This window comes from Kogia breviceps, chromosome 15, assembly GCF_026419965.1.
Source record: "Kogia breviceps isolate mKogBre1 chromosome 15, mKogBre1 haplotype 1, whole genome shotgun sequence".
Taxonomy (NCBI): Eukaryota; Metazoa; Chordata; class Mammalia; order Artiodactyla; family Physeteridae; genus Kogia; species Kogia breviceps.
Window position 1 is genome coordinate 43,179,377 of NC_081324.1, and position 26,983 is coordinate 43,206,359.

The 26,983-nt window shown below is 40.6% G+C and overlaps 1 protein-coding gene across 1 annotated transcript in view; it reads left to right on the plus strand.

The window, feature by feature from the left end:
- Positions 1–322: 322 nt before the first annotated feature.
- KLHL14 (kelch like family member 14) overlaps positions 323–26,983 on the plus strand; it is a 100,382-nt gene continuing 73,721 nt past the window's right edge. Inside the window, exon 1 of the mRNA XM_059040333.2 lies at positions 323–2,138. Coding sequence (XP_058896316.1) covers positions 1,210–2,138 — 929 coding nt within the window. The 5' untranslated portion in view covers positions 323–1,209. The remainder of the gene's footprint in view (positions 2,139–26,983) is intronic.

Genomic DNA, 26,983 nt, shown 5'->3' on the forward strand with positions numbered 1-26,983 from the left:
GCGCCGAACTGCGCGCCCCCCCCCCGCATCGGATAGCCCCCAGCCCCTCCCCCAACACCTGCCAGTTAACTTGAACTTCTCATAGTTACAGGAGTTAAAGCCACTGCGCCTAGTGCCTGGGAGGGAGAACCGTCCACAGGAATCCCACCGGGCCTCCCGGCTCTTGCTCTAAATCCACCCCAGTAGCTCCACTTCCTTCCTCCTCATCTTCCTCGGTGCCGCCCCGCGGGGGAAGGGGAGATACACGCCCGAACTTCCGCGCTTTGAAATGCAGGGGGTGGGGGAAGGCTGGGGAGAGGGGGTCTGGGGCTGGAGGGATTCTCCTGCCAGGTTTAAAGGCGTCTCTGGAAAATTAGCAAAACTGAATGGTGACTGGGAAGCCAACAGTTTGCGAAGCAGGGAAGCAGGCAGGGCCGGGGTGAGGGAAATGAGCTAGAATTGATAAGGACAGCTCCCGCCTCTGCCGAGTCCACTGAGCTGGTCCTCACCGCGCTCCGCTGCACTTTCCCGGGAGAAGAAAGGGCTTTATCTGCTCCCTCAGACTATTAGTCTAGGAGTTTCTCGGGGCAGCACGGCGAATCGAAGGGGTCCGCAGCTTTTGGAGGGCTAAGAATCGCCCGCCCGAACGCCTGTCGTGTCCACGTTCCCACCCCCCAAAATTGGACCAACTGCGAAAAGCAAAGCTGCGGTCGAGAGTTGCCCTGGAAGCTCCGCCGACGGTCGCCTCTGCGCTCTCGGGCCACCGCCCGGCTCCCCACTCCCCGGCCTCTCCCCGCCCCGGCCCGGCATGGACACGAGCCCACGGGGTGTCTCGGCCTCAGCCGCCACCTTGCCGTCGCTGCTGCCACCGCTGTCGCTGCCAAGAGCCGAGCCCGGGTGGTTTTAGGAAAGTGGGGGACGAAGTGTGGGGGCGGTGGCGGGAGGCGTAGTAGGGAGCAGGACGGGCGCCCGGACCCCAGACAGGGCCCTTCTGGTGGCGCTCACGGATCCAGCGCCTTCAGACCTCCTCCTAGGGTCGGGGTCCGGAGGCCAAGCTGATCACTGATTGTGGTTCTTCGCCCTCCCCTCCCCTCCCCTCCCCTCCACACCCGTCCCCACGCCGACCACACCCCACCCCCTCCACTACCCTTCTCCCCTCCCTCCCATCCCCCACCCCTGTCTGCCAGGTCGGAGGAGGGTTTAAAGCCAGGTGCGCCGAGTCAGCTCGCCATGTCCAGATCCGGGGACCGGACCTCCACCTTCGACCCCAGCCACAGCGACAACCTGCTGCACGGCCTCAATCTGCTGTGGAGGAAGCAGCTGTTTTGCGACGTGACCCTGACGGCCCAGGGCCAGCAGTTCCACTGCCACAAGGCCGTGCTGGCTTCCTGCTCGCAGTACTTCCGATCGCTTTTCTCCAGTCACCCCCCTCTCGGTGGAGGGCTCGGCGGCCAGGACGGTCTGGGGCCCCCCAAGGACCAGCAGCCGCCGCAGCAACAGCCGCCACCGCCGCAGGAGGAGCCGGGGACTCCTTCCTCCTCCCCCGACGACAAGCTGCTGACCAGTCCTCGGGCCATCAACAACCTGGTGCTCCAGGGCTGCTCGTCCATCGGGCTGCGCCTGGTGCTCGAGTACCTCTACACGGCCAACGTGACCCTCTCCCTGGACACGGTGGAGGAGGTGCTGTCGGTCAGCAAGATCTTGCACATCCCCCAGGTCACCAAGCTCTGCGTGCAGTTCCTCAACGACCAGATCTCGGTGCAGAACTACAAGCAAGTGTGCAAGATCGCCGCACTGCACGGCCTGGAGGAGACCAAGAAGCTGGCCAACAAGTACCTGGTGGAGGATGTGCTGCTGCTCAACTTCGAGGAGATGCGCGCCCTGCTGGACTCGCTGCCGCCCCCCGTGGAGTCGGAGCTGGCGCTCTTCCAGATGTCCGTGCTGTGGCTGGAGCACGACCGCGAGACCCGCATGCAGTACGCGCCCGACCTCATGAAGCGCCTCCGCTTCGCGCTCATCCCGGCCCCCGAGCTGGTGGAGCGGGTCCAGTCAGTGGATTTCATGCGCACCGACCCGGTCTGCCAGAAGCTGCTGCTGGACGCCATGAACTATCACCTGATGCCCTTCAGGCAGCACTGCAGGCAGAGCCTGGCCAGCAGGTATGAGACCACAAAGCCGTGAGGGGGGGGTGGGGGGCGGCGAGAGGCCGCAGGGAGGGGAGGGGGCAGGCAGGAGGGGGGGATAGGGGTGGGCTGGGCGGGAGGCTCAGGCAGGCTGAAAACAAACGAAAACGAACAATTCAGACTGTGTGGGGAAAGTTAATTTCAGAGTCCCTGAAAGGTCAACAGGAAACCGGCTTCACAGCATCCCCGAGCGCTAGAAAGCCCACGTTCTCAATATCCGCAGAGCCGGAGATGTGGGACTCGCGGGCTGAAACTGACAGGCAAGTGGGGTCAAAGGCCAGGCAGTTAGAAGTACAGCTTTGGAGCCCTTTTTATCCAGGCTTCCCTCTACATCTCAAAATATGCTTGCTTAAGAAAAAGGGTTCTGTGATGAGAAGTCCCCACCCCAGGCCCCCTCTTTCCTGCCCTGGGCAAGCAGAAGTGCCAGGCGATGCTCGAGGAGGAAAGCTTTCATTCGTTCTGACACTCAAATTATTTTCTGTTTTTCAGCGACTGGGGTTTGCTTAGAGCTCTGAAAGGCTTTGTCTTTTAGGGACGCTGTTAGAAATTCTGGCATCCCATACCCAGGCAAACTTTTCTATCTTATGAAAAAGCAAAACCTTTCCTTACAGCAAAGCAAGAGGATTCGGGGTGTCAGAGTGAATCCTGCCTAGTAGTTCCTATGTCAGAGGGAAGCACAGTTGAAAACTGAGAGGAGGGGAAGGTCATCTAGCTGCAGTTAGGTCAGTGTGCCTGCCCTGAAGTCACAAAGAAGTTGGAGAGTTGTTATTGTTGTTGTTGTTGCTATTTGGAATGTGTCCCCTGTGTGTATTGAACGTGGGATTTCCTGTCAAAGTGGAGAGAGAAACAATGCCTTTGAAAAATGCTGCTGAGATAAAAAAAAAAAAAAAAAAAAAGACTGTTGGAATTGACAATCATGTTTTATTGGCTCCAATTTTAAACGCCTTTTTTAATGAGCCCTAGCAGAGGGTTGCTTTCTCTTTCTAGAAAAGAGAAGCAGCATCTTCTCAGTTTCTCATGAAAAAACATCATAATTCCAGATGCCAGGCTATCCCAGTCTATTCCACCTAAGTGCTATGTTAGAAAATACATGGTTTAAGAATCCACCGTGGCCTTTTCCCACTCAGAACGATGTCTTAAACATGGGGTCCACTTTCTGCAGACTTATGGAATTAAATGTTTATTTTTTCCATCATGATGTTTCTACCAGACCTAGGTAACTAAACTTTTAGGAAACTGGAAGATATTCTCTACAGTTGTTTAGGGAGTACTTGTATTCAGGTGAGGCCCACGGGAGGCATGGGAAATCTTGAACTTAGAAATTTTGTAAGTTGATTTTTCTACTATTTGCAAGAAATGAATTGTAGTGTCAGAACATGACAGTTAAGACAATAACACAAACGAGGATCCAAACTCATGTGCTTGAATAGTGAACACAGGAGTCCAAGCGACAAGAAGATGGAATGTATTTTTATTTTGTAACAATTTGCCTAAAAATCAAGATGGTAAGCTTAATGTGACAGGCAAATGTTACCATACCAAGGAACACTGATGATCAATATTCTGTTATTTTAACTTTTGTGACTTATAAATGACTTACAAGTATACTTAACTTAGCACGTATCATACTATTAAGTTATAGTCCTGAACATACATTTATTCATATTTTTTAAATGTACAATCTAGTATAAATTCAGAAACCCAGAAGGATAATAAAATTAAGATTTAACTTGTTCTAAGAGTAATTTGGGGAAATAAGCATTATAAATTTGATCCAATAAATAAGCTTGAAGTCCTCATTGCTCTTTTACCTGATAAATATGTCCTAGGTTTCAGTGTTAGAAGAGTTGACTTTCAACATGCAAAATCCATTTCCCACCTTAGTCTGGATTCAGCATGCCAGCTGGGGCCTGCTGGCTCTGTCCTGGTGGATGGCTGAGATACTAGGCTGCTTGGCTCCATGACGACACCGTCCAGCTTCACTGGGCCATATCATTTGAAGGATATGTAGTGGCGTCTGACCACTGAATGCTTACAAGTGTCATGGATGCTGCAAGAATCTGATACTTCTGCAATAGGAAGAAAACTGTATTTTCCTTTAAAAGCGGAAGATACAGAAAATAGTTCATGTGAACCTATTGTTGATCTCAAAGTAATATAATTTAGACTTTGTTCCAATATTAGTAACTGAAGCATTTTAATTTTAGGGACTAATTACATTATTCTAATTTTAATTCACAGAAAGAATGCAAGAATAACCACCAAGATCTTAACTTAAATGTAGACAAAAATGCTGTACGTTGCAACCAATAGTATATCAGCCCATTTGTTATAGCATCAGAGCAATATAAAAATGTTCTCTCAGCCTTACATGTAGCCTAACAGAGGGATAAATGTGTTAAACAATTGTTTTTGAAACTGCATCACTTTTATTGAAGACAATTGAATGGAAGGGCATTGTATTTATTACTTTTTATCCACCTGTAGTCTAAATATGAATGAGTTCCTCAAATTCAGAGAAGGAGTTGGAAAATTTAAATTGGCCAGTCTGTTGGAATAAGTTCAAAATACAAGCTTATAGAATAACTTCAGAAGGAATTTACTTGTTTAAGAATACATGTTATCTATAGAATGTAGGGCTATTAATATAATAACAGTATTTTAAATATTTTTTTAAATTATTGAGTAATTTTAAATTTTTATTAAGTCTAGAAAAATAAAGCAAACCAAGCATAGAGACTTTATAAATATGCAAATTAATTTAATTTTTGTCCTAGTTGTTGTTTTTCTGATTATGACATTTATACTCAGATTCATATTTTATTTTAGCAAACTAAGCATTAAGGATATTAAAAATAATAGACTTATTATCTTATATTAAAGTATATACATAACTAATTTAAGACCACAGGACTTGGATGGACAAAAATTAAAATATTTTGAAGTCTTATTTCTTATTTTCATATTGCTTTATTGCAAGAAATGGGACACTTAAGAAATAAGTTTTGAAAAAGTTTCTGGGAAAGTCATTATTAAAGGCTTCTAAAGCAAAAAAATTTAGTAAAGTGAAATGACATGCAACATTTAGTGCATTAAAAAGTAAATATCAAAAGACTTGTAGTGTATGTTTAGCTTAAGTAACCCAAAAAGTTTTTTTTATTTGTATTTTAAAAATTCTTATGCATAATTTAGTAATTGTCCCAAATAAATCAAATTGGACTGGATTAATTAACTTCTCTTTTACATTTTCATTGCACCTCCCACAATGTAACAGTTAAATAAATGTTTAGTAAAAGTTGAAGGAACTAAAATTATAAAATAAGAAAGCCTCAGTGTTACATTTTACCAAAAGTTCTCCAACCTATGTTACTATTGCACATGACAAAAGTCCATTGAATCTCCTCCAGGAGAACACCTGTAATAGAAAAGCATTCATAAAAATAATTATATTTTTAAAATATTTAATCACCAACTACTATAGTCCTGTATACAGGCCTGTATTGAAGTGTAATTTTGAAGAGATTATATTTTATAGATGATAAAAGGCTACCTTATAAAGATTTCACTTTCTGCAAAACAGTCTAAAGATTTCATATAAATTAATGTAAAAATCTATTTAAACATCAGAAATACTAATTATCTATTTGCTAAAATGACTTGCAATGATTAAAAAACCATTAGAATTCCTTAAGGCACAGTTTTGATTCCTGGTTTTGGTGCTTAGAAAATGTTTATTTAAATGTAGGACAATATTTTCTATTGATTCCCTTCCTAAGACCTGAATAACCACCTTAACAAAGCAAACGAATCTTGTGTCCATGCATCCTCTAAATTGCGACTTCCCTTTATGTCAATTTGATACCCTCAGATAAGAACTTATTAGGTAGTTAGATTTTGTATCAGAAGTCACTCAACCATTCAGAATACAATTTGTTTATTATCTAAAACAGGACCATTGATTACAAAATTATATCACAGATATGGGAGCCAAATAGTTATATTCTACAATCAGAAAGCAATTAGAGTAGATATTAGTGCATTGCATTGGCTCAGAGGACTTACTGACAATAGTGGACATGTTCAAATTTTAACTCATCTTTGTTTTTTTTCCCTATACTTATGAACACATTGAGGCTCACTCATTACCTTAGCTAATTTCTAAGTATCTCAATTTTCTTATCTTAAAAATACTGTGAAAAATGTTACTTTACTTACAACAGTTACTTCATACCAGGTGATATTCTAAGCCTTTTACAAATATTAAGTTATTTAATGCTCATAATAACCCTAAGGGTTATTACCATCATTTGTTTCATTTTATGCATGGAAAAACTGATGCACAGAGAAGTTAAGCATTTTGCCCATGGTTGCACAGCTGGTAAGTGGTAGAGCCCAAGCAATTGTGGCTCTTGAGTCCATGTTCTCATCCATGGTGTTCTGCTTCTTACTATGAGCCTCTCTATTCTACCATATAATCTGGTGATTGACCCTAGAGTTATATGTTGGTTTAAGACTTCCTTTTTGGAAAGACATTTGTGAGGGTTAAATTTTAATGTATCTGACTTTAAAAGAAATTAAGGAGATGTATTATTCTGGACCAAAGGTCAGCTTTTTTGTTTCTGTAAAAGGTCAAATAGTAATTATACTTGGCTTCAGGGTCACACTAACTCTGTTGCAGCTACTTCACTCTTCCTTGGTAGCACAAACACAGCCACGGACAGTATGTAAATGAATGAGCATGGCTGCGTTACAATAAAACTTCATTTGTGAGCATTGAAATTTCATGTAATTTTCACGTTATGAAATATTATTCTCCTTTTGATTCTTTTCCACCATTTGAAAATCTAAAAACCATTTTGTGTTGGGGGGTGCTGTATAAAAACAGGAGGCAAGCTGGATTTGTTCTGTGAGTCATAGTTTGCCAAAACCCGTTTTAGGCACTTGGGATACATCAGTGAACAAAATGGACACAACATTTTGCCCTTATTCTAGTGGAAAGAATCCCTCTGGTCTTCTTGCTTCTGTTTGGAAGGAATTCAAATCTAAATAATTCTACCATGCTAAGTTAAAATTTCAACTTTCTGTAGTAAGACTTAAGAATTTGAATAGCAACCCCAGGAAGGTAAATGGTGATTAATTAAAACAGTGAATGCGTTGCTTATTTTTTCCCAACATACTGGATATAGAACCAACTAACACAGATTGGTCATTATTCAGAATAGGCTTTAATATCATTGATAGGGTATTTTAATGATTTCCAGGAGGAAAGTAGAGGAACCAGGTACATTTAACACACTGCTTTCTGAGACTGACATGTACATATCGAATAAACGAATCTAGGCATATGAATGAACATGTGAACAATTATTTTTCTAAATGCCAACCTGTATCTCCAGCTGCTGTGATCAAAGGGCATTCTTGGCAGGATTCCTGACTTCTAAGTGAATCAGCTGGATTGAGTGTGTCTATAGAACCTCCCTGCCTTCTCCAAAGTGGGTAACCTCTGGAGGAGTGTGCATGCTGCTGTAGGTTTGGCTTATGTGTCTATCTCCCCCACTAGATCAAGTGCCTGGACTTGACCCCAAAGTGTGAGTTCAGTATGAATGGGTATTGGTCTTAAATATAACTGTGGTGGACACTTAAGATTTGTTTCAGTTTCAAGTGAATTGACAAAGCCAATGAAAGATTAAAATGGAGGTAATTTTAAAGATGATTACATACACACACACATACACGCACACAACTGCTGTTTGCCAGTAATAATGGTACCTATCACTAATTGAGCACCTACCATGAGTGAGCTTGACATATTACTTACATTCTCTCTAGTCCTTTCAATCTTTTTAAATATTAGACAGTTGAGGCTCAGAGAAAATAAGTAAGTTGTCCAATTATCTGAATAATGTTGAGTTGGGAGTCAATTGTCATCATCTGAAGAATAGTCTCTTATAATGAGTGCATATTGTAAGTATGGCCTCTATGAAAAGCAAACTCCAATCTACACCTTCCATATCTTTTTTTACCACAGCACAGTAGTGATTAAAAGTTCCAACCCTCTAACACATCTTCAAACCACCCAACCACTGAAGAAGAGTGAGAGGAAGATAGTAGAAAGCCCAGATTTTTTCCTACTGGTCTACCGTACTCAATTATTAGTTCTGAGATTAAGGGGCTCAATAATGAGATTGCTGAGATTTATCACTATAATTCTGACTTACTAAAAATAAGATGAGCCAATATATTTCAAATAAATCAATAAAAATAAAAACTTTTCAGCTTAACTTTGAAAAATAATTGTGAAAATAAAACAAACCAAAACAAAGCCTTGGAGCTTGTATTGGAACCAAGAGATTCCCCGCAGCCCCCTAGATGTCTGTGCACTGGAGTCCTAGAGAAGCTATCAGCTTTGTTTCTGTGAAGACAAGAGAAAGTTCTTCACATTGGTGATACTTACAAGTGATAAATACAACAGGTGGAAGCCAGAATTATAAAAATACTCGTATGTTTTAATAACAAAATAAGATTACTCTAATTGAAAATTTATTCTGCTTTTGTTTCAAGAAAATCATCTTAACATTCGCTACACTGTAGTGTTTATGCCTTCTGTCATTCATTTGGAATTTCAGAAAATATATTCATTGCTATGTCACTTCCATTAACATCCAAGATAATTCTTGATGCATGAATTACTAATGATGATTTCTCTTAAAAAAAAAAAAAACAAACAAATAAGCACTATTATGATATAGGCAGGACAGTGAGTTAACCAGAGGAAGGACTCTCGGTTGTATTATATAGTGAATATGTCTGTTTTACTGTAAATATCAAAAGGGCTTATTTACTCACAAATATTAATGACAATCGGGTTAGAACTATCTGCAACATTAGAAGTAAAGCAGAAAGGCACTAGAGAAAGCTTATTGTAGTTGGGAAATGAAAACAGCAAATATTTGTGATAGAAAGAGAGAAAATAAATCAAAGGGAAGTAAAAAAAAATAAAAGAAGAAACATCAGTAACAAAAATGCAAGGAAATATGGGAAATCAAAGAAGTTATTAAGATATAAAACATCTGAAAAAGAAGAAAAAGAGAACTAGTAGTAAAGGAGGATGGGCAAGAAAATTCTAGAGCTTGGAGAGTAGACGCTCAATATTTGTTGGACTAACAAGCGCAAATTAAGAAGCATTTAAGTCACTACATAGTGAACATATAATTTGCAGAGTTATAGACAAAGTTCCACTAAAAGGAAAAAAAACTCTTTTCCTCAAAAGAAACAATTTTTCAACGGGAAAAAATGGTCAGTCATGGACACTTCACTCCTATAATTTGATTCAGTTCAATAATTATATATTTGTAATCTTAGTTAAGATGTTTTATAAATAACTCTTTGTTCTTGTGCTAGATAATGCAGTAGCTTCAGAAGCATCGGGGTTTAAAGGGGCAGTCTGTTATGCCAACAGGAGGGCATGAAAATGTAACTGTATTCGTTGTAAATCTTGATTCTCAGTATAATTAGGGCTGGCAGCAGACCTGAGAAACAAGGGGACCTTCATGACCTTGGGCAGATTTTCTAAACCCATGCCCATGGCCGTGCCACGCCCACGGTGGGAATTTGGGGTGATGCGTCGAATTTACCACTAACAAGAAGTTCTGCCACGGAACCTCCCCCAAACTTGTGCTGAACATGTATAACACACCAAACTCTGTGCCATGCTCTGAGATACAGAGTGAAGAAGACAGACACATTCGTGACTTCATGTGGTTTACCGTATAAGGAAAAAGTAAATAAGTACACAGATTAATCACACTGGTGATACATGCTACAGATTGGAAAAGTGCCATTTGCTGGGAGACGGTATAACACGGTGCTGTCACCTTGTTGGAGCGGCCAAAGAGTTCTTTCTCTACAAAAGAGGTTTAAGATGAACTTTGAGAGATGAGATATCCAGAGTAGTGGGTCTGGGGGAAGGCAGCGTCTGCAGGTGGGGAAGGCACAAGCTGAGAGAGGAGTACGTGCATGAACATTAGGGAGCAAAGAGTTCGGTACCTTCCAGGGGCTGAAAGGAGGTGTGTGTGGCTAGAGATTGTGCAGGGAGGGTTGTCCAAATCTTAGAAGAAGTTGTGGGCTCTGCTAAGGATTATCCACCGCATGGATGAATTCCATATGGAAAAATCAGCATGCTTTTATACTTGAACTGAGTATGATCAATACTATATTGGAAACACTGCCGCCTTTGAATTCGTAAACCTAAATGTGTATCTTAGCCCTACTTTAGCTGAGTCCCACATCTGTAAAATGGGTTAAGAATTATAGTTCACCTTCCTGGGGTTTTGGTAAGGCTCAGCTCAGAACGTGAAAAAACTCCAAACAGAAAGTGCTAGTTGTAATTGATTTCTTTTTAATTTTAAAAGATACACTAAGCAACGTTACCTGAACACGTTTTTGCCCATCTAGAAAACTCTTGAACATATTTGTGATTTCACCGATAGCACAGAAATAGTCAGACTTCTAAGGACCTAAGAGTGAAGTTGGAGGGACCCAAAGGTGAACACAAGGTCATCAGAAGGAAGTGGGAAAATCAAGAATTTTTGATTGCTCTCAGCAATTTATATTTCATTCCTGAAAGTGATGGCCTTTTTAGGTATAGGAGTCTCCATTTCTTCCTTTCACAGAGGAGAGTCCCTCCTCTTTTTAATCTCATACATTCGATGTAGGGCTTCGTTTGCTGCCGCTCGCAGACCCTCTGGCGTCCGCGTCTGGCTCTGTGCTCCCACAGCGCCTGCGAGCGGGTTGGTAAGTTACACCTGCGCAGGGACCTGAGCTTCCTCCGAGCTCAGCTGGGCCACCGTATGGAGACTGGCTCACTGGAAGCTGCAGAGAAGTGAACTGAAGAATTACAGTCGGTTTCACTTCCCTGCCTATGTGCCTTCAGGTGCCTCTGAAGACAGACGAGGCCAGTGAAATGGAGAGGAGGACCAAGAGAGAAAGACCTAGGTTAGAAAAGAAAAGAGTCCTTGAAAACGTAGAGGCATCGCTGAAAGATGCGGAGGGACGGATGCGTTTGCGTGTCTACGTACGTAGCCCCCGACACTGAGTACTGCGGGCTGCCAGCTTGAAATTTTCTGTACGGTGGCTTCTGAGAGGTGTTTTTATCAGCTAAAGCTCTATTTTGCGTGTGGGTGGGGCCGGGACAGTCAAAGATTCACAGTCTGGCACTGAGTGAGGAGTTACTGGGTTGGGAGGGTCAATGTTTCGCCAAAAAGAAAATAGTCGTATTTTGTAAATCCTGCTTAGAACAAAGCATCAGACTCTGTCTGGCCCTGATTTTTAGCACCCCTCAGAACCAAGCACACCGGAACATCCTGGGCAAATGGAAAGGATTAGAAGGGGGAATGGAAAATCTGTGAGTCACAGGGGGAAACTTCGAAGGAAGAACTTTAATGCTTTAGGATGCACACCAGGACCTCAGCACTTCCTACCCCATATGCATTAACAGGGGGCCATGGATACTGTGAGGGATCCCAGCCAATACTGGTGTGTTATAGAGGCAGAAGTGTGAGCCTCCTAGCAGGGACCAATTTGGTGGATTGGTTACTATGACAACCGTACCACTACTGTCAGTGGCAATTCCTGTAAACTCCCTGTCTTAAGGTTTTCACAACGGTTCACTCCAGAATAACATCTGTAGGTACAGACTACAGAGTAAAGCTAGGAGATACAGGTATGGAGAGAAAGAGACTATGACATAATAGGAGGTACAGATAAAAATGTTATGTTATAGTGCAAATACCTTAAACAGTTCTATTGCATAGTAATTAAGACCTAAAATTCAGACAGATGCAGGTCAAATCCCACCTTGACCACTTAAAAGTTGGCTCTCTTTGGGGAATTTACTTAATCCGTTTTCAGATTGCTTACCTCTGAAATGTAGATAATGATACCCACCTCATCAGGGCAATTCTGAATGTTGGAAGAATGTATGTACTACACTTAACACAGTACCTGACGGTAAATACTTAATCATTGGTAGCTTTTATTCTTATAGGAATAGTTCTGTTTATATCCAATTTGCCTTTCTGGTCGCTTGTTAGGACCCTTAATTCCATACAGGATGTTCATTCTAGAGCCGGATTCTCACAGTCTGAGTCCCAAGTGCTGCTCTGATAGTGATAAGGTTTAGCTGACAGTGTCCGTTTTATCCACCTTCGAGTAAACTACAGAGCCGAGGCCAGTCCTGAGTCTGGTCCATTCCCTTGTTCTATCCATGTCAGCAATTGGAAAAGTTAGAAAAGCCTTTGTGGATTCAGGTTGAACAGCTTTTTTGAGGTGTAATTTACATCCAACACAATTTACCCATTTCAAGTGTATAATCCAAGGAGCTTTAGTATATTCACAGTGTTTGCCACCATCACCACAATTAATTTTAGAACATTTTTACCACCCCCTCCAAAAAGACCCCATACCTATTAGCAATCAGCCCCCATCTGCCCCTGCCCCTTGCAGGTGCACGCAACCACTAATCTACTTTCTGTCTCCATAAATCCATAGATTTTCTTATTCTGGACATTTCATATGGAATATGACATCATGCAATATATGGTTTTTGGAGCTGGTTTTCATGTAGCATAAGTTTTCAAAGTTCATCTGTGTCGTAGCATGTAACAGTACTTCATTCCTTTTTATGGCTAAATAATATTCCATTGTATGGATAAACCACACTTTATCCATTAGTGGATGGACATTTGGTTTGTTTCCACTTTTTGCTATTATGAATAATGCTGCTATGAGCATTTACGTACAAGTTTTTGTGTGAACATATGTTTTCATTTCTCTTAGATACATACCTAGGAGTGGAATGGCTGGGTCTCATGGTATCACAGTTAACACTGAGCAAATGTTTAACTTTTTGAGGAACCGTCAGAATGTTTTCCAAAACATCTGCGCTGCATTCTCACTAGCAGTGTATAAAGGCTCCGATTTCTGCACATCCTCACCCACACTTAATACCTGCCTTTTTGACTGTAGCCATCCTAATGGATGCAAAGTGCTATCTCACTGTGATTTGCATTTCCCTAATGGCTAATAATGCTGAGCAGCTTTTCGTGTGTTTATTAACCACTTGTATATTGTTTGGAAAAAAGTTGTTTTCAAATCCTTTGGCCATTTTTCAGTTTGGTTATTTTCTTTTTCTTACTGAGTCGTAAGAGTCTTTTTGGCATTTTTAGGAGGGCTTCTTATGGTTCCTAGATCACAGCTGGGGCCACCTTCTGCAGGAATTGGGTGTTCCATTTGACAAAAATGAAAATCAAATGCATGCACATGTACAGTGGAAAAGTCTCTAGATACTTTTATAAGACACATATGTCTTATTAAAATTCTTGGGTTTTAGTGTGGCAGAGGAAACTATCTGTGGTTGATTTTGATGTTGTTTGTTTTCTTCTTCATGTGATTATTTTGGCTTTATGTTGATTTAGGCATTATATTATTATTATATATTATATATACTATTATTATATATTATTATTATATTATTATTATTATTATATTATTTAGGCATTATATTCCTCAAGTAGTCTGCACTTGGTGTAGCAAATCTTTTATTCAAAGAAAACATATTTATTACTCAAGTTATTTATTTACATTGTCTTAAAGGCACATCAGAAATTTTTATTCAAACTATGTTTATACAATAATTATTTTAGGGAAATGAGGTAAAATTCTTTGACTGCCAAGTCAGTGATGACTCATAAGAACCACTGAAAAGGAAGAAATTTTTTAATAAAACCTGAAAAAAACAGATGCTCTTATTTGAAAGGGGATGCAAAAGTGTTCCTTGTGCGGATCGGCAGGAAACAGCACAGTCCAGGATTTTCAGTCATGGCTGACATTCAGCTGAGGGCTTCCCTATACGTAACATCAAGGCAGTTTTTGACATGGAAAAGCTAAATTCGTCATGAGAATAACTTGTCTGGTTTCATCTTCCTTTGCTACAGTGTCCTTGCAATGTTCCTTAGGGACAAAAAATATCTACTGCTCTTGACAAGAAATTACTTTTACTACCCTTAGTAGGTTAGGTTACTTCACTGACTCTTTTTTAAAAATTTTTTATTTATTCATTTATTTATTTTTGGCTGCACCATGCAGCATGTGGGATCTTAGTTCCCTGACCAGGGATCGAACCCAGGCCCACGGCAGTGGAAGCGTGGAACCCTAACCACTGGACCACCAGGGAATTCCCATAGGTTACTTCACTAACTCTTGCTTTGAGTGTATGGATACGGCAGAATGTTCAGCAAATCGTTTCCTAAGCTTAACGTTTATGCTTCCGGGTGGAACAATTTCTATTTTGATTATGAATCTCTTTGAACAATCAAATTCTTGCTTTCTGTTAAAAGATTTACATGTCTATTACACGACAAAGAAGACTTCAGGCCACCATCATAGATCTGAGTGCAAAGCAGTAGAAATTTTAACGTGGATTTCTTATCTGGCTATTCAAAGGGACAAAGTATTATTAAAAGCATGTGATAACTTCATAGGTTTTAGTAGCACTACCAACAGATCCCAGGTAAGCAGATAATTGCCTAAATTAGTCACTTTGTGTGTTTAGAAGACAGGCACCTTCTTCCCTAGGCAGAATTATAGAGAAGATACCTAATTCAAGGTGGTCAGTTCAGAACCCTGAGAAGCCCAGTAAACTTCATCTGTCACTCAGACATTCTTATATTCAAACTTTGGAAAGAGAAAGCAGACAAAGCAAAACTGAAATAGTTAAACACCACTTTGTTGCACTCAAACTCAAGATCTGTGATTGCTCCAGAGTTAGGAAGCGGCAAACAAAACCAGCAGCAAACAAAAGTCCATTCCAAGGAAGGGGCACCCCCTGTACAGGAAGAAGCCCCTTACGTCTTGCACCAGCCTAGTCAAACTCGGAGCCCAGGTTCCAGAACACAATAGTCTTTTTGACCTAGAAAGAATAGTGTCACCTCAGAAAGATTTTTCTGGAGAGTGCTGCCCATTTTTTATGGCAAGGAAACTTTAGAACCTCAGAGCATGAGAAACGTTTAAAATGTCTGAAAGCACAAAGAAATGTGTGTCTATAGCTTTACAGACACTAATTAGATTCTGCCACAAAAGCTTATGGGAATCATTTCTCTCCTTTATCCTTATCTGTTCTTATCCCTCCTGGTTGCCCTCCCTTCATTGGAACGTTGTTAACCATTAACATTGACTGCATATGTAAGTAGCTAAGCACCAAGCAGAGGAGGAGATAAGGAGTCTGCCTCCCATATTCCAAATTCTCCATACGGTGAGTGGTCGGTTGGCTGCTATAAAATACAGCTGTTGTGTGGTGAAATTAAGACGATCCTTTCTTAAAGCAGTCGTGCAGGTTTTGACCATTGAAGCCTCCTTCTCAAGTGTCAATTCCCAAAATGAGTGTGAGAGTCATTGGCATCGTTCTGCCCTGTGTTCCTGTTGGCTGGATAGTTCTGTTAAGGACTGTATTAGTCCGCTCGAGCTGCCATAACAGAATAAATATGGACTAGGTAACTTAAACAACTGAAATTTGTTTTCTCACAGTTCTAGAGGCTGGAAGTCCAAGATCAAGATCCAGCAGGGCCGGTTTCTGGTGAGGGCTCTCTTCCTGGTTTTCAGACAGCTGCCTTCTCACTGTGTGCTCGAATGGCCTGTCCTCTGTATGCAGAGCCGGGGGGTGGGGTGGGGAGAAGAAGAAGGGAAACTCTGGTGTCTCTTCCTCTTCTTATAAGGACACCACTTCTATTAGATGTGGGCCCCACCCTTATGACCTCATTTCACCTTAACTACCTCCTAAAAGCCTTATCTCCAAACACAGTCACACTGGGAGTTAGGGCTTCAACATAAGAATTTGGAGGCAACACCATTCAGTCCAAAACAAGGGCCAAGAATAGAACGCAAGGAATTATAAAACAGGTTCGAGGCATTAACTGAAATGTTACTTTTCAACTAGATCTATGCAGGCAAAATTATCTAGGCAGATGAGCAATTATCCAAGTCAGCAATGTGTTGATAGATCCACCAATAATACAAACCTAGAAGAGAAAAAACAAGTACAGATCTGCTTTCCTCAGCCCCATAAAATCTTGCCTAGATCAGTAGTTGCTTTGAAGAATCAACCATAGAGCTTTTTATTGAAACATATCTTCCCTAGTCCTACCCAGAGATTCTAAATAGATTGATCTGGAACGTGGACCCAGGAACCTGCATATTTAGCAACTTCCTGGGTGATTTTGGGACCACACCGTGAAAATCATGAGACTAAACAGATGCTTCTGTTTTCCAATTTGCTATGTATCTATGGACGATGGAAGAAAATACTGATTGTGATTTACTGGAAGATAAGTTTAAGGAAAAATTTGCAAAATTAAAAGAAATCAGATTCACTGCCATGAGAAAAAGGGAAATGAGTCTTAGGGAAAGTTATTGGAATTACCGGACTCTAGGGGATTTGTTTCCTGATTATGAAATTTGGGTACCTACTGCGCTAGAGAATTTTCAGGATAATTCAAGCCACACAGTATAGAGTCCACAATTCAGCTTCAGAGAATGTGGTGAATTTTCCCAGAATAATTTGTTTCTGCCTGTCAGAGATCTTATGACTGAAAAGGACTTTGTCAGGGGTTGGCTGATCGGTGAGTCTCAGAGGCTTCTGCAAATTTTCCTTCCTGGGGGGATGTTGGAGAGCCTCCTAGATCCTGCAGATCCCTCGAGCCAGGGTTTCCTTTATCACTTAGCCCCTCCTGGATTGGTGAAGCAGCAAAGAACAGAAAGAACTGGCTCCCCACAGGGAGGGAGAGGAAAAGAAGAGGAGGACAAGAAATTCCTATTTCACCCACCGCAGCGGGGTGTCCCTAAGCTGGATCCCACAAGCCACACCTCATCTCATCGTCTCCACATCTCACACCCCAGGCCTGCCTCAGTCCCTCGCGGCTTCTCTACCCCCAAATAAGGATAACTTTCATTTATCTTAATCCCAGGATGATTTCATAACATTATTCTTCCCCTAAAAATAAATTCTGGGCCCATGTAGAGGGTATCAGCTACAACTCCCTTTTCTTGAAGATGGATACCTATTTATTGCCATGAATATTCCAAGAGAAGCATGGGGTAATACATTCAGTTACTAACTAACTTTTCTCCCTGTCTCTCTGCATGACCACTCCTGCAGTGACTTTCCAACTGGTAACAGCCTGCCTGGCAGGAGGCTGGCTCCTGTTACTCAGAACGAGCTTCCTACATTCCCCGTGAGAAATCTTTCCCTGGAGTTAGAGGAATGGATAAAACCCGTCTCTAGACCCATGAGGTGTCAGTCAGGCCATTGACCCCTCATCCTGAATGGCCGAACTTCTGTTTGGGGAACGTGATTTTGTTAAAGATTCATTTTTCCTGTTAGGTCTTGAACTGTCAGATACAAGTAATTTCAGTGGGAGGTATGTAACATCCTGAACTTGGATTTTCAGCGTCATCATGTGATCTTGTGTCTTTCTGCACTTTGTCTTGTGCAGCAGGTACCAACATTTCCCCAGGTCAGGAAGTCACTCTTTTCTCTTCAGAAAGGTGGCCAGATGGGAGGGAGAGAGAGAGAAGTCTCAACAATGAGATTGGTTCTCAAGAGGCAGAGTAGTCTAATAATTGGCCTTTATTAGGGGTTTAAACACAGGCATTACTTAGGAGTCCGCCACTGGCAATAGAGGGGTACTTTATCGCTTTTCGTCACTAGGCTACACAGAGCTTGAATAGCTCCTTGGTGACAGGCTGCACAGAACCACTTCTCTCTTGAGCAAGAAGAAGAGTTTTTTTCCTATTACACAAACATTGGTGTCCCTGCCAGCGTGTTGGGTAGCATCTGTGCTAGTGAGTAAGGGAGACCCCGAGTCCCACTTGGAGGCAGGAGGATTAGTCAAAGAGGTCATACTTGCCACATAACTTCCTCCCAGGAATAGGGAGGATTAATGAGATGCTATTCCCATTGCAATTCATGCTCCTCAGAAAGTCACTATGTACTAGGTATTAGAATTAGAGATTATATAGGTAATCAAGCAAAGAAGATATTCAACTACTTCTAGTTACCAAAGGAAGCTTTAATCTAGGAGGTTGGGAAGAGGGGTGTGTGTGGAAATGCAGTGAGTATTAAGTTGGCTGGAAGCCATTTTTCCTCATGAAGCAAAGGACCAGGAGTGAAGTGTGAAATGCTATGTACAGTATAAAGATAGACCCATTCTGGCTTATGAACTAAGCCTTGGGGAGGCTTACATTTCATGAATTCAGATGAGGACCTTAAGACACTTTTGTCATATCTGCCTCTGCCATCATGACACAGTCTACAGCTTTGGTGTTCAGAGAAATGTGGCAAAAACATCAGCAAACTACCCCACCTGCATGCTGAAGGACCCAGTGACATTCTGAGTTCAGTATGTGTCAGTGAAGAATTGTGGAAGAATGTACTAGTGTGCTACAGGGGCTGGGGTGAGAAGTGAAGGGAAGATAGTTCATTCCAATTGTAACATGCAAAGCTCCAGTCATTAAACATGTTGAGCTTCTCATGGTCAAACCTATAAGAAGGGGCCAAGTTGGAATGTGACCAGGTTTTCAGAATGTAACTAGGGTTCAAGATTTTAAAGTCCTGGTTTCTTCCATTTACTATCGTGTGTCCTCAACTATGGTTTACCCGCCACTGGTAAAATGTGAGACCATTTCAGATGGTACACAAGAAACCATTTTTAAATTTATTTTTATCGTTAGGTATTACTATATTTAAACGTGTATTAGAGATAAAACACAGTTAACCCATGAAGCCCATGATTCATAAATATAATTGCTAGAACAATGATTCTCAATACCGGTTGTATATTAGAATCACACAGAAAGCTTAAAAAGATTTTTAAAAATCACCGATGCGGGGTCCCACAGTAGATCGTGAAATCAGAATCTCTGAGAGGCACCCCGACCCTAAATATTTTATAAAAGCTCTCCCAGGTGGTTCTAAAGAGCAACCACCATTGGGAAAGACTAGAACAGACCAGGATTAAGCATTTAAAGTGATCAGTTTTAAATAAAATATTAAGTAAATAATATACGGATATGGCAAAGATCATTAAAGTCCTGTATTGTGCTAATAACTGAAATTTGGTAAACTTCCCCCTATCGTGGGTAGCTCCCATTCTGGAGGACAACACTGATCCTAGGTAGCAGGTTAGATTTGGGGGTTAATCAACAAGACTGTCTGTTCTCCAATATGTCACCTTCTGACTCTTCCACATTTTGGTTCAGAAACATGGCTTTTCCTCTTTCCCTTTTGATACCCCCATCACCACACCCACTGACTGGACCTTAAAACAGATGAGGAGGGCTTCCCTGGTGGCGCAGTGGTTGGGAGACCGCCTGCCGATGCAGGGGACACGGGTTCGTGCCCCGGTCCGGGAAGATCCCACGTGCCGCGGAGCGGTTGGGACCGTGAGCCATGGCCGCTGAGCCTGCGCGTCCGGAGCCTGTGCTCCGCAACGGGAGAGGCCACAGCAGTGAGAGGCCCGCGTACCACAAAAAAAAAAAAAAAAAAAAACAGATGAGAAAAAAAAAGGATGATAAGAATCTGTAATGACATATATCTGGATTAGTGAGATTGCAAATGACTTTGACTCTTTTCACCAGTTCGTTCTTTTATTCATCATTTCTTCATTCCTACAACAAGTATTTACTGAATACCTATGTAGTACTAAGTCCTTTTTGTGTTTAACTATACTTAGAATTTTTCTCAGTGAGCCTGTGTTGTCTCTATGATCAAACGAATCTTAAAGTTACTTCCATTTTAGGAAAACTAAATACCGTATATGACTGACCATCCTCCAGTCACCACGCAGCCAGACTCCTGGCGGGAGAAAAAGTGTCAGAAGATGGAAGCACATTTTCAGCCATTCCTGAGAATCACAGAAGGGTTGTGTACGAAAGCCCTAGAGACATTTCCTCTGTGAAATGGAAGAAATAAAACCCATCCTGAGGCACTGGAAAAGGTGTCCAAACCCTTTTTCCTCTATTCTTTCATCTGTTTAATGGGGATAATGATACTTTATGTTTACCTACCTCAGAGAGGCATTACCAGGTCTATTTAAAGGCTCTTCTGATGAAAGCTGCTGTGTAATTACCAAGAACAGCTATGATAAAACAAACAAACAAACAAAAAAACCTAAATACAACAGCAAACCAGCTGGAACAAGTTCTCCAGGGAGTTTACTTCTCTGGAAAAATTTAAGAAAGGGGTAGCAGCTCTCCTCTGGGGACTTTTGGGTACCCTTCTCGCTGGAAGTTTAGGGAAGGCTAGCTGATCTGGAAAGTCTCCTCCTGGCTACTGATTTGGGATCTTTCTCTGTTTACTTTTTCCCCCATGGTCTAAGCAGTTTCCATCTGAAATTCCTCTTTCAAGTTTTTCAGATCTTAACTCAGAAACTGTTTTATCCGTGAAAAGAATCTCAAGCAAGGCATTTACCTATGACAGAGAAAGAGAGAGAGTGTGTTTGAGAGAGACAAAAAGAGAGAGATAGAGACAGAGACAAAGAGAGAAAAGGAGGCTATAATATAGAGGATATGTGCATTTTATCGAGAATAAGTAATGGGGAATTCTTTGATAGTTTATAAAAAGAGGACCGAAGTAATCAATCATTAATGTCAGGCTTTGCTGAAATTCATCTGACAAAGCATGTAGGGGTAAATTAGATGGGAGCAGAAGCTCACAAAACAAGGACATCACTATTACAACAGCTCAAGAGAAAGTCAACCCAGCTGAATCAGGCTACTGGCAGTTTGGTTGAAATGAAGAGATTTTTTTTTTTTTTATCTTGGAGTATAGTTGATTAACAACGTTGTGTTAGGTTCAGGTGTACAACAGAGTGATTCAGTTATACATATACATGTATCTATTCTTTTTCAAATTCTTTTCCCAATTAGGTTGTTACAGAATACTGAGCAGAGTTCCCTGTGCTATACAGTAGGTCCTTGTTGATTATCTATTTTAAATATAGCAGTGTGTACATGTTACAGCTCTAGAATCCATAGGATTTGGTACAACATTGACTATAGTAGGAAAATGAGAGAAGAGTCAAGATTACCATAAAATTTGGAGAGTTGGATATCATAAGATTTGGGGACTTCCTTAACAGAGAGAGATGGTAGGCAAGAATGAGGGGGTTGAATTTATGAATGAGATCTAGACCAATGCCATTGTAGGAAACCCAGTGGTTTTATATTTTTGTTAAACTTGCTTGTGCAGTAAATATTCTGACTGTTTATAAACAGTGCACCTATGGTACCTGAAAAGGCTTCTAAACTATAAAAGAAACTGCCCAAATTCCAAAGATGGATTTTCATATGAGTGCTTTGTAAGCTTAATAATTATGCATAATAATAATCATTGTCATTTATCGATTGATTACTATGGGAACTACATACATATTTTCCATATGCAACTCAGATGTCAGCTGGTGGCTTTTCAGTTCTGGTAGAGATCTGGTAAAATTGTTGCAAACCCCTTCAATCCAAAGGCCTGTGGAAATCCAAAACCTGTCTTTGTCTCTGTGAATCCCCAGGGATTTACATCTTCCCGAATTTCCCTACCTCCGGATAACTATCAAACACCACGGCTGTACCACCAGATGTGAAATTGCCCATTCACTCACCGCTTCTATAAAATGCTAAGCCATCATAGGGTTAGCAAAGTTCACTGAAGTTGGAAAGTCCTGGGAAAGAGGCATAACTTCTTCCAGTGTTCTTCAGCCTCTCCCTACTGGATCATGTTGGGAGCATCAGTTTTTTGTCTGTTTGTTTGTTTTTATACATTTATTTATTTTTGGCTGCGTTAGGTCTTCTTTGCTGTGCGCGGGCTTTCTCTAGTTGCGGCGAGCAGGGGTTACTCTTCCTTGTGGTGCACGGGCTTCCCATTGTGGCGGCTTCTCTTGTTGTGGAGCACGGGCTCTAGGCGTGCAGGCTTCAGTAGCTGTGGCTTGAGGGTTCTAGAACGAAGGCTCAGTAGTTGTGGCGCACGGGCTTAGTTGCTCCGTGACATGTGGGATCTTCCCGGACCAGGGCTTGAACCCGTGTCCCCTGCCTTGGTAGATGGATTCTTAACCACTGCACCACCAGGGAAGTCCCGGGAGCATCAGTTTTTGTCTCCCCTCACTGTGCAGAGACATTCATCTTTAAAGGCAACAACAGCACAAAAGTGCCTTTCGTTGGTTGAAGAGAGTAGCTCTAGGAAGTGATTTTGTTTACGAGTTGCAGCCATTTGTTTTCCAAATCATGCTTAAATGACTACATTTAACCCTCACAACATTCGCACTTTACAGATGAGGCAACTGAGGCTTCAAGAGGTTGAATACCAGCCCAAGTATATAAATGTATGAAGTGGTAAAAAGAGAACTTCAGTCCAGGTCTGGCTGATTCTTAAATTAAAATTAACTTGGCCTTTGAAAGATGGAATAATTATTATCTACCCCCATTTACATTGCCCCTTCAAAACTGCTTAGTTTTTCCATTACATCTTTGTTTAAAAAAAAAAAATGGCAGTACACCTCTGAAGACCATATATGGGGAATTACAGAGTAAAAATCCCAGTATTTATGTATCATTTGAGAGAGAATGAGTTGGGGTGACTAAACTATCTAAACCATGGAAATGTGATGCTATTACTTCTAAGTACTACAATTTGGATGGGGGCATGGGCTACTCGCTTATCAAACCTGCAGATTACAAAGGAATAGCTATACTGAGGATGATGGCGATTAGAAGGAGGAGGGGGAGGATGGTGATAGACAGCATTTAATTAGCACTGCTATAAATGCTTTGCATACATTCTTTTTAATCCTGAAGATTAAACAAACCTATGCCTTAGGTCTATTCTTATCCCAGTTTTGCAAATGAGATTCAAGAGGACAAAGAAGCTAGCCCAAGGTCACTCATCTCAGAAGAGCTGAAGCCAAAAGTCTCACTCCAATTGTGAGACCTACACTCTTAACAACCAGGCTGTCCTGCTTGGAGAATCATGATATTTCCAATAGATGTCCCCACTAGAATGGAAGTAACTGCCATGAAGAACAGGGAATTTATTCCTCTTGTTCGCACCGTGACCTTTAGTGTTTAGAACATAGTAGAAACTGGAATGTAGTAGAAACTCAATTAATAATTGCTAAATGATAAATTAATTGAAACAAAGTATCTCAATCAGTAGAGGATATAAAAGCTTTTAAAAAGGGTAATGCATTTATATTGAAAATACTTAACTAGAAGAAATATAAGCCTGACTTGACAACCTGGGTTGGTTTTTTAAAAACAATCTGTATTTGTAGTCAGCTGGAAGCTGTACAGGAACCGGCACTGCACTGTGACAGCTGAAAGACCATTGTGATTTTTAAAAAGCCTTAAAAAAATACATCACATCACATATCAATATCATATTTGTTACATTGTGTGCAGTTCTAATAAGGTACATTGGGTACATTTTTAATAAGGAAAATGGAAATTTTTTCAGAAAGAAATGGAAATTTTCAACATGCTAAAGAAAAGACATATAGCAACTATCTGCCATTATCGGAGATGCTGCCATGACAGCACCTCGCTCTTTTTCTCTGAAAGACTTTGGCAGATTCTTAGCTCAGCATAAGGAGAAAAAAATCAATCTAACACAACTGTCCAACAACTTTCCATAACAGAGTGCATTTGAAAAACTAAGGTCCATTTCATTATAAATTTCCAAATTAATAAGAATACTTATAAAAAAAACTATTGAAAGGATTTCTACATTATGTAGAGAACTGGACCAAATCAGTGGCCTCAAGTCTGGCTGTGTGTCAGAATCAACCAGAAAACTGTGAAACATTATTGATTTTTAAGGCTTCATTCCACTGAAACATAATCTCCGGGAATTGGGACCTAAGAATCTACCTCAAGAATCTTAATTTTTTAATCCCCTCAGATGATTTTGATGACTTGCCAGACTTGGAAATCCCTGAACGAGATGACCTCAAAGTTCTCCTCTAACTCTCTAACTTAATGATTCTTAAGAATATTGCAGAACATTTTCTTTAATAAATAAGTAATGATTTGTTATCTGCAAAATGAACTTAGCCTAAATGTACATGGGTGGCTCTAAAGTGCCAGCAGACCAGCTGATTTCTTAAATTGGTTAAAACGCTTCTTGCAATCTAGTTAATAAAAAATTTTTATATGTATCCCGGGAAGGAAAACTTTATCTGGCCTGGTTCCCAATTACTGAAGTTCCAAATCACTGAAATATAAATAAATGAGACTTTACCATACTTAGAACACCAGTATGATGAAAAATTTGTTTACACCAGGAGGTTTTAGGTTATCCTTCAGTCATTCATCCCTGGAACCAAAGTACCTATGCGCGCGAGCGCACACGCATGCAGACGCACACACACGCACAAATGTGACACATGGTAAATGTTGGGCAATTACTGAGCTGGAACAAAGGAGACCTTCAAATTCCATCGCCTTTTTAACCTTATATTTTTCTTTGCAAGAATCTAGGGACCCAAAGGCATCTAAATAATATTATTAATCACGACATACTCAGCTCTTTAAGTTTCTCTAATTACTTAACTCTTAAATATATTACTTTGGTCTAAGTGGTGCTAAGATGAGGAGTAAAAAGGAGTATCTCTAAAATATTAACAGACTTAAAGAACACAGATTAATTTTGGCTAAATTGGCTTCCTGTGTAAAGAGCTTCTAAAAAGTATACTATGTTGCCATATGAAGGAACTCTAATTATTGCAATACTGTAGATTTTGCCTAATCTAAAATTAAACCTGTAAGGCTCCACTGGAATTGTTTAGAAGAGAATAATTGAAACCCCCTTCAGCAAGTTAGTTCAGATTCTTCTAATTTTACTTTTCTAGTTCACAAGGTATCTTTTTTCATGGTGTTTTCAAATTGAAGTTCACACACATCAAATAAATAGCATGATAATCAGAGGTTTCAATATCAAATATGCATTCATTATTATCTGTCATTATTGTCATTGTCACTATTATAATTGCACACTGTAAAAAGAATGGAAGCTTTTCCACAGGAATTATTCACGTGTATTAGTTTCTAGGAATAATTGAATAGTTGACATTGCATTTATATCAAAGTAAAATATGTGCTGGTTTTTCTCATTTGTTTTATTCTTAAGAAATAATAAATGTAGAGTAATCTCTATTAGGTCTCTATTTGGATCCAGAAATGTTCACGGTTTTATGTGATGTCTGATGTATATTTTCTTATAACAAGGCTCACGATAGCCAATATAATTAAAATGATAATTTTCTAAGAACATACAATTATAAGATAACAGCTAGGTAGTGAAACCCTCTTAATTAACTTGTATTTATATATATGAACTCAACAAGTATCTCTGTGAAAAATACTACTTTTCTTTTTTAACTAATCAGGTTTGGCATAATGAAATAAAGCCCACATCGTATTGTCAATACTAAAGATAAATTAATAATAATTTACCTTAGAGTTTACATAGAACTTTTCACTTCATTGTTTTACATAATTCTCATGACAATCCTTTGAAGATGCAGATCAGTTATTACTCCTCTATTTAAAGATGAGAAAACATAGGCTCCAAGAAGCCCAGTAATTTATACAAAGTCACTCTGCTGAATAGCAAAATCAGCCCTAGAATCCAGGTCACCTGGGTCTTAACCAGAATTGATGGTAAAATAAAAAATTTTTAAATAAATTTGAATTTTAAAAAGATCATGGACCTGGTAGAGTTAGAAGGGCTAGGTCTGAACACTGTTTCTGCCACTTTATTTGACTATAAGAACTTTCTCACTTTCCTATAAAATGGAACTATACCTATGACGTAGGGCTGTTTTGAGAGTCAATGGAGAAAATGGTGAGAAAACCACTTAAATGTGTTTTGTTATTTTATGTGTTCTTTCTTCTGTACTATGCTACTTCTCACATGCGTTATCCTGCTTTTGCTTTCTATGTGCTTCACCTTCACAAGGTAGAGTTTTAAGCTTTATTTAGAATTAAATAATATTAATACCGGGTTGGAACATTGAGTAACACTAAACTTTAGAAACAAAATACTGCAAGTAAAAAAACCCATAAATTGCATGAATGATGATACAAATATAATAGTGCAAAAGCTTTAGAATGTGTCTTCACTCACTAAGAAGGCCAAATGTAATGAACTAGGAGAACTGCTCCTTTACAGAAAACACACAGCCAGTGAGGGGAGCTGTGATTTCCTTTACTTCCATGTACTTCTTCAGGAGGGATGGGTGGTTTAGAGACTTGTCCTAGTTGATGTGAAGTCTCTCATAGCTGCTATGCCAGCCAGCCTTTAAACAGTGTCTTTGCTGGCAGGGTGGAAGTTGTTACCATTTGCCAGTTGATCAGTGGTTTATTTATCAGTAATCTCAGTCCAGTTCTTAGGGGACAGATGGCAATGACTGTCTCTTCGGGCACAAAGGACAAAGACTCTCAACCTGCTCCTCATCTGCAGAGATGGTCCATCTAAGGAGGTGGTGAAAATCACCAACGGGATTGGTCCAGGGAAACTGGCCATATCAAAGCAGTACATTTATTTAAATATTAAAACAAAGATTTAATTACATTGCTTCGGTCACACCACCATTCCAATGGGTCCTTGCCTCTATGTCTAACCGGTAGATATGGTCCATCTGTCCCCATCTTCAGCCTAGAGCACATACATGTGTCAGATCACAACAACCACAGAATCGTGACTTCCCGTTGAACAGGTCTGT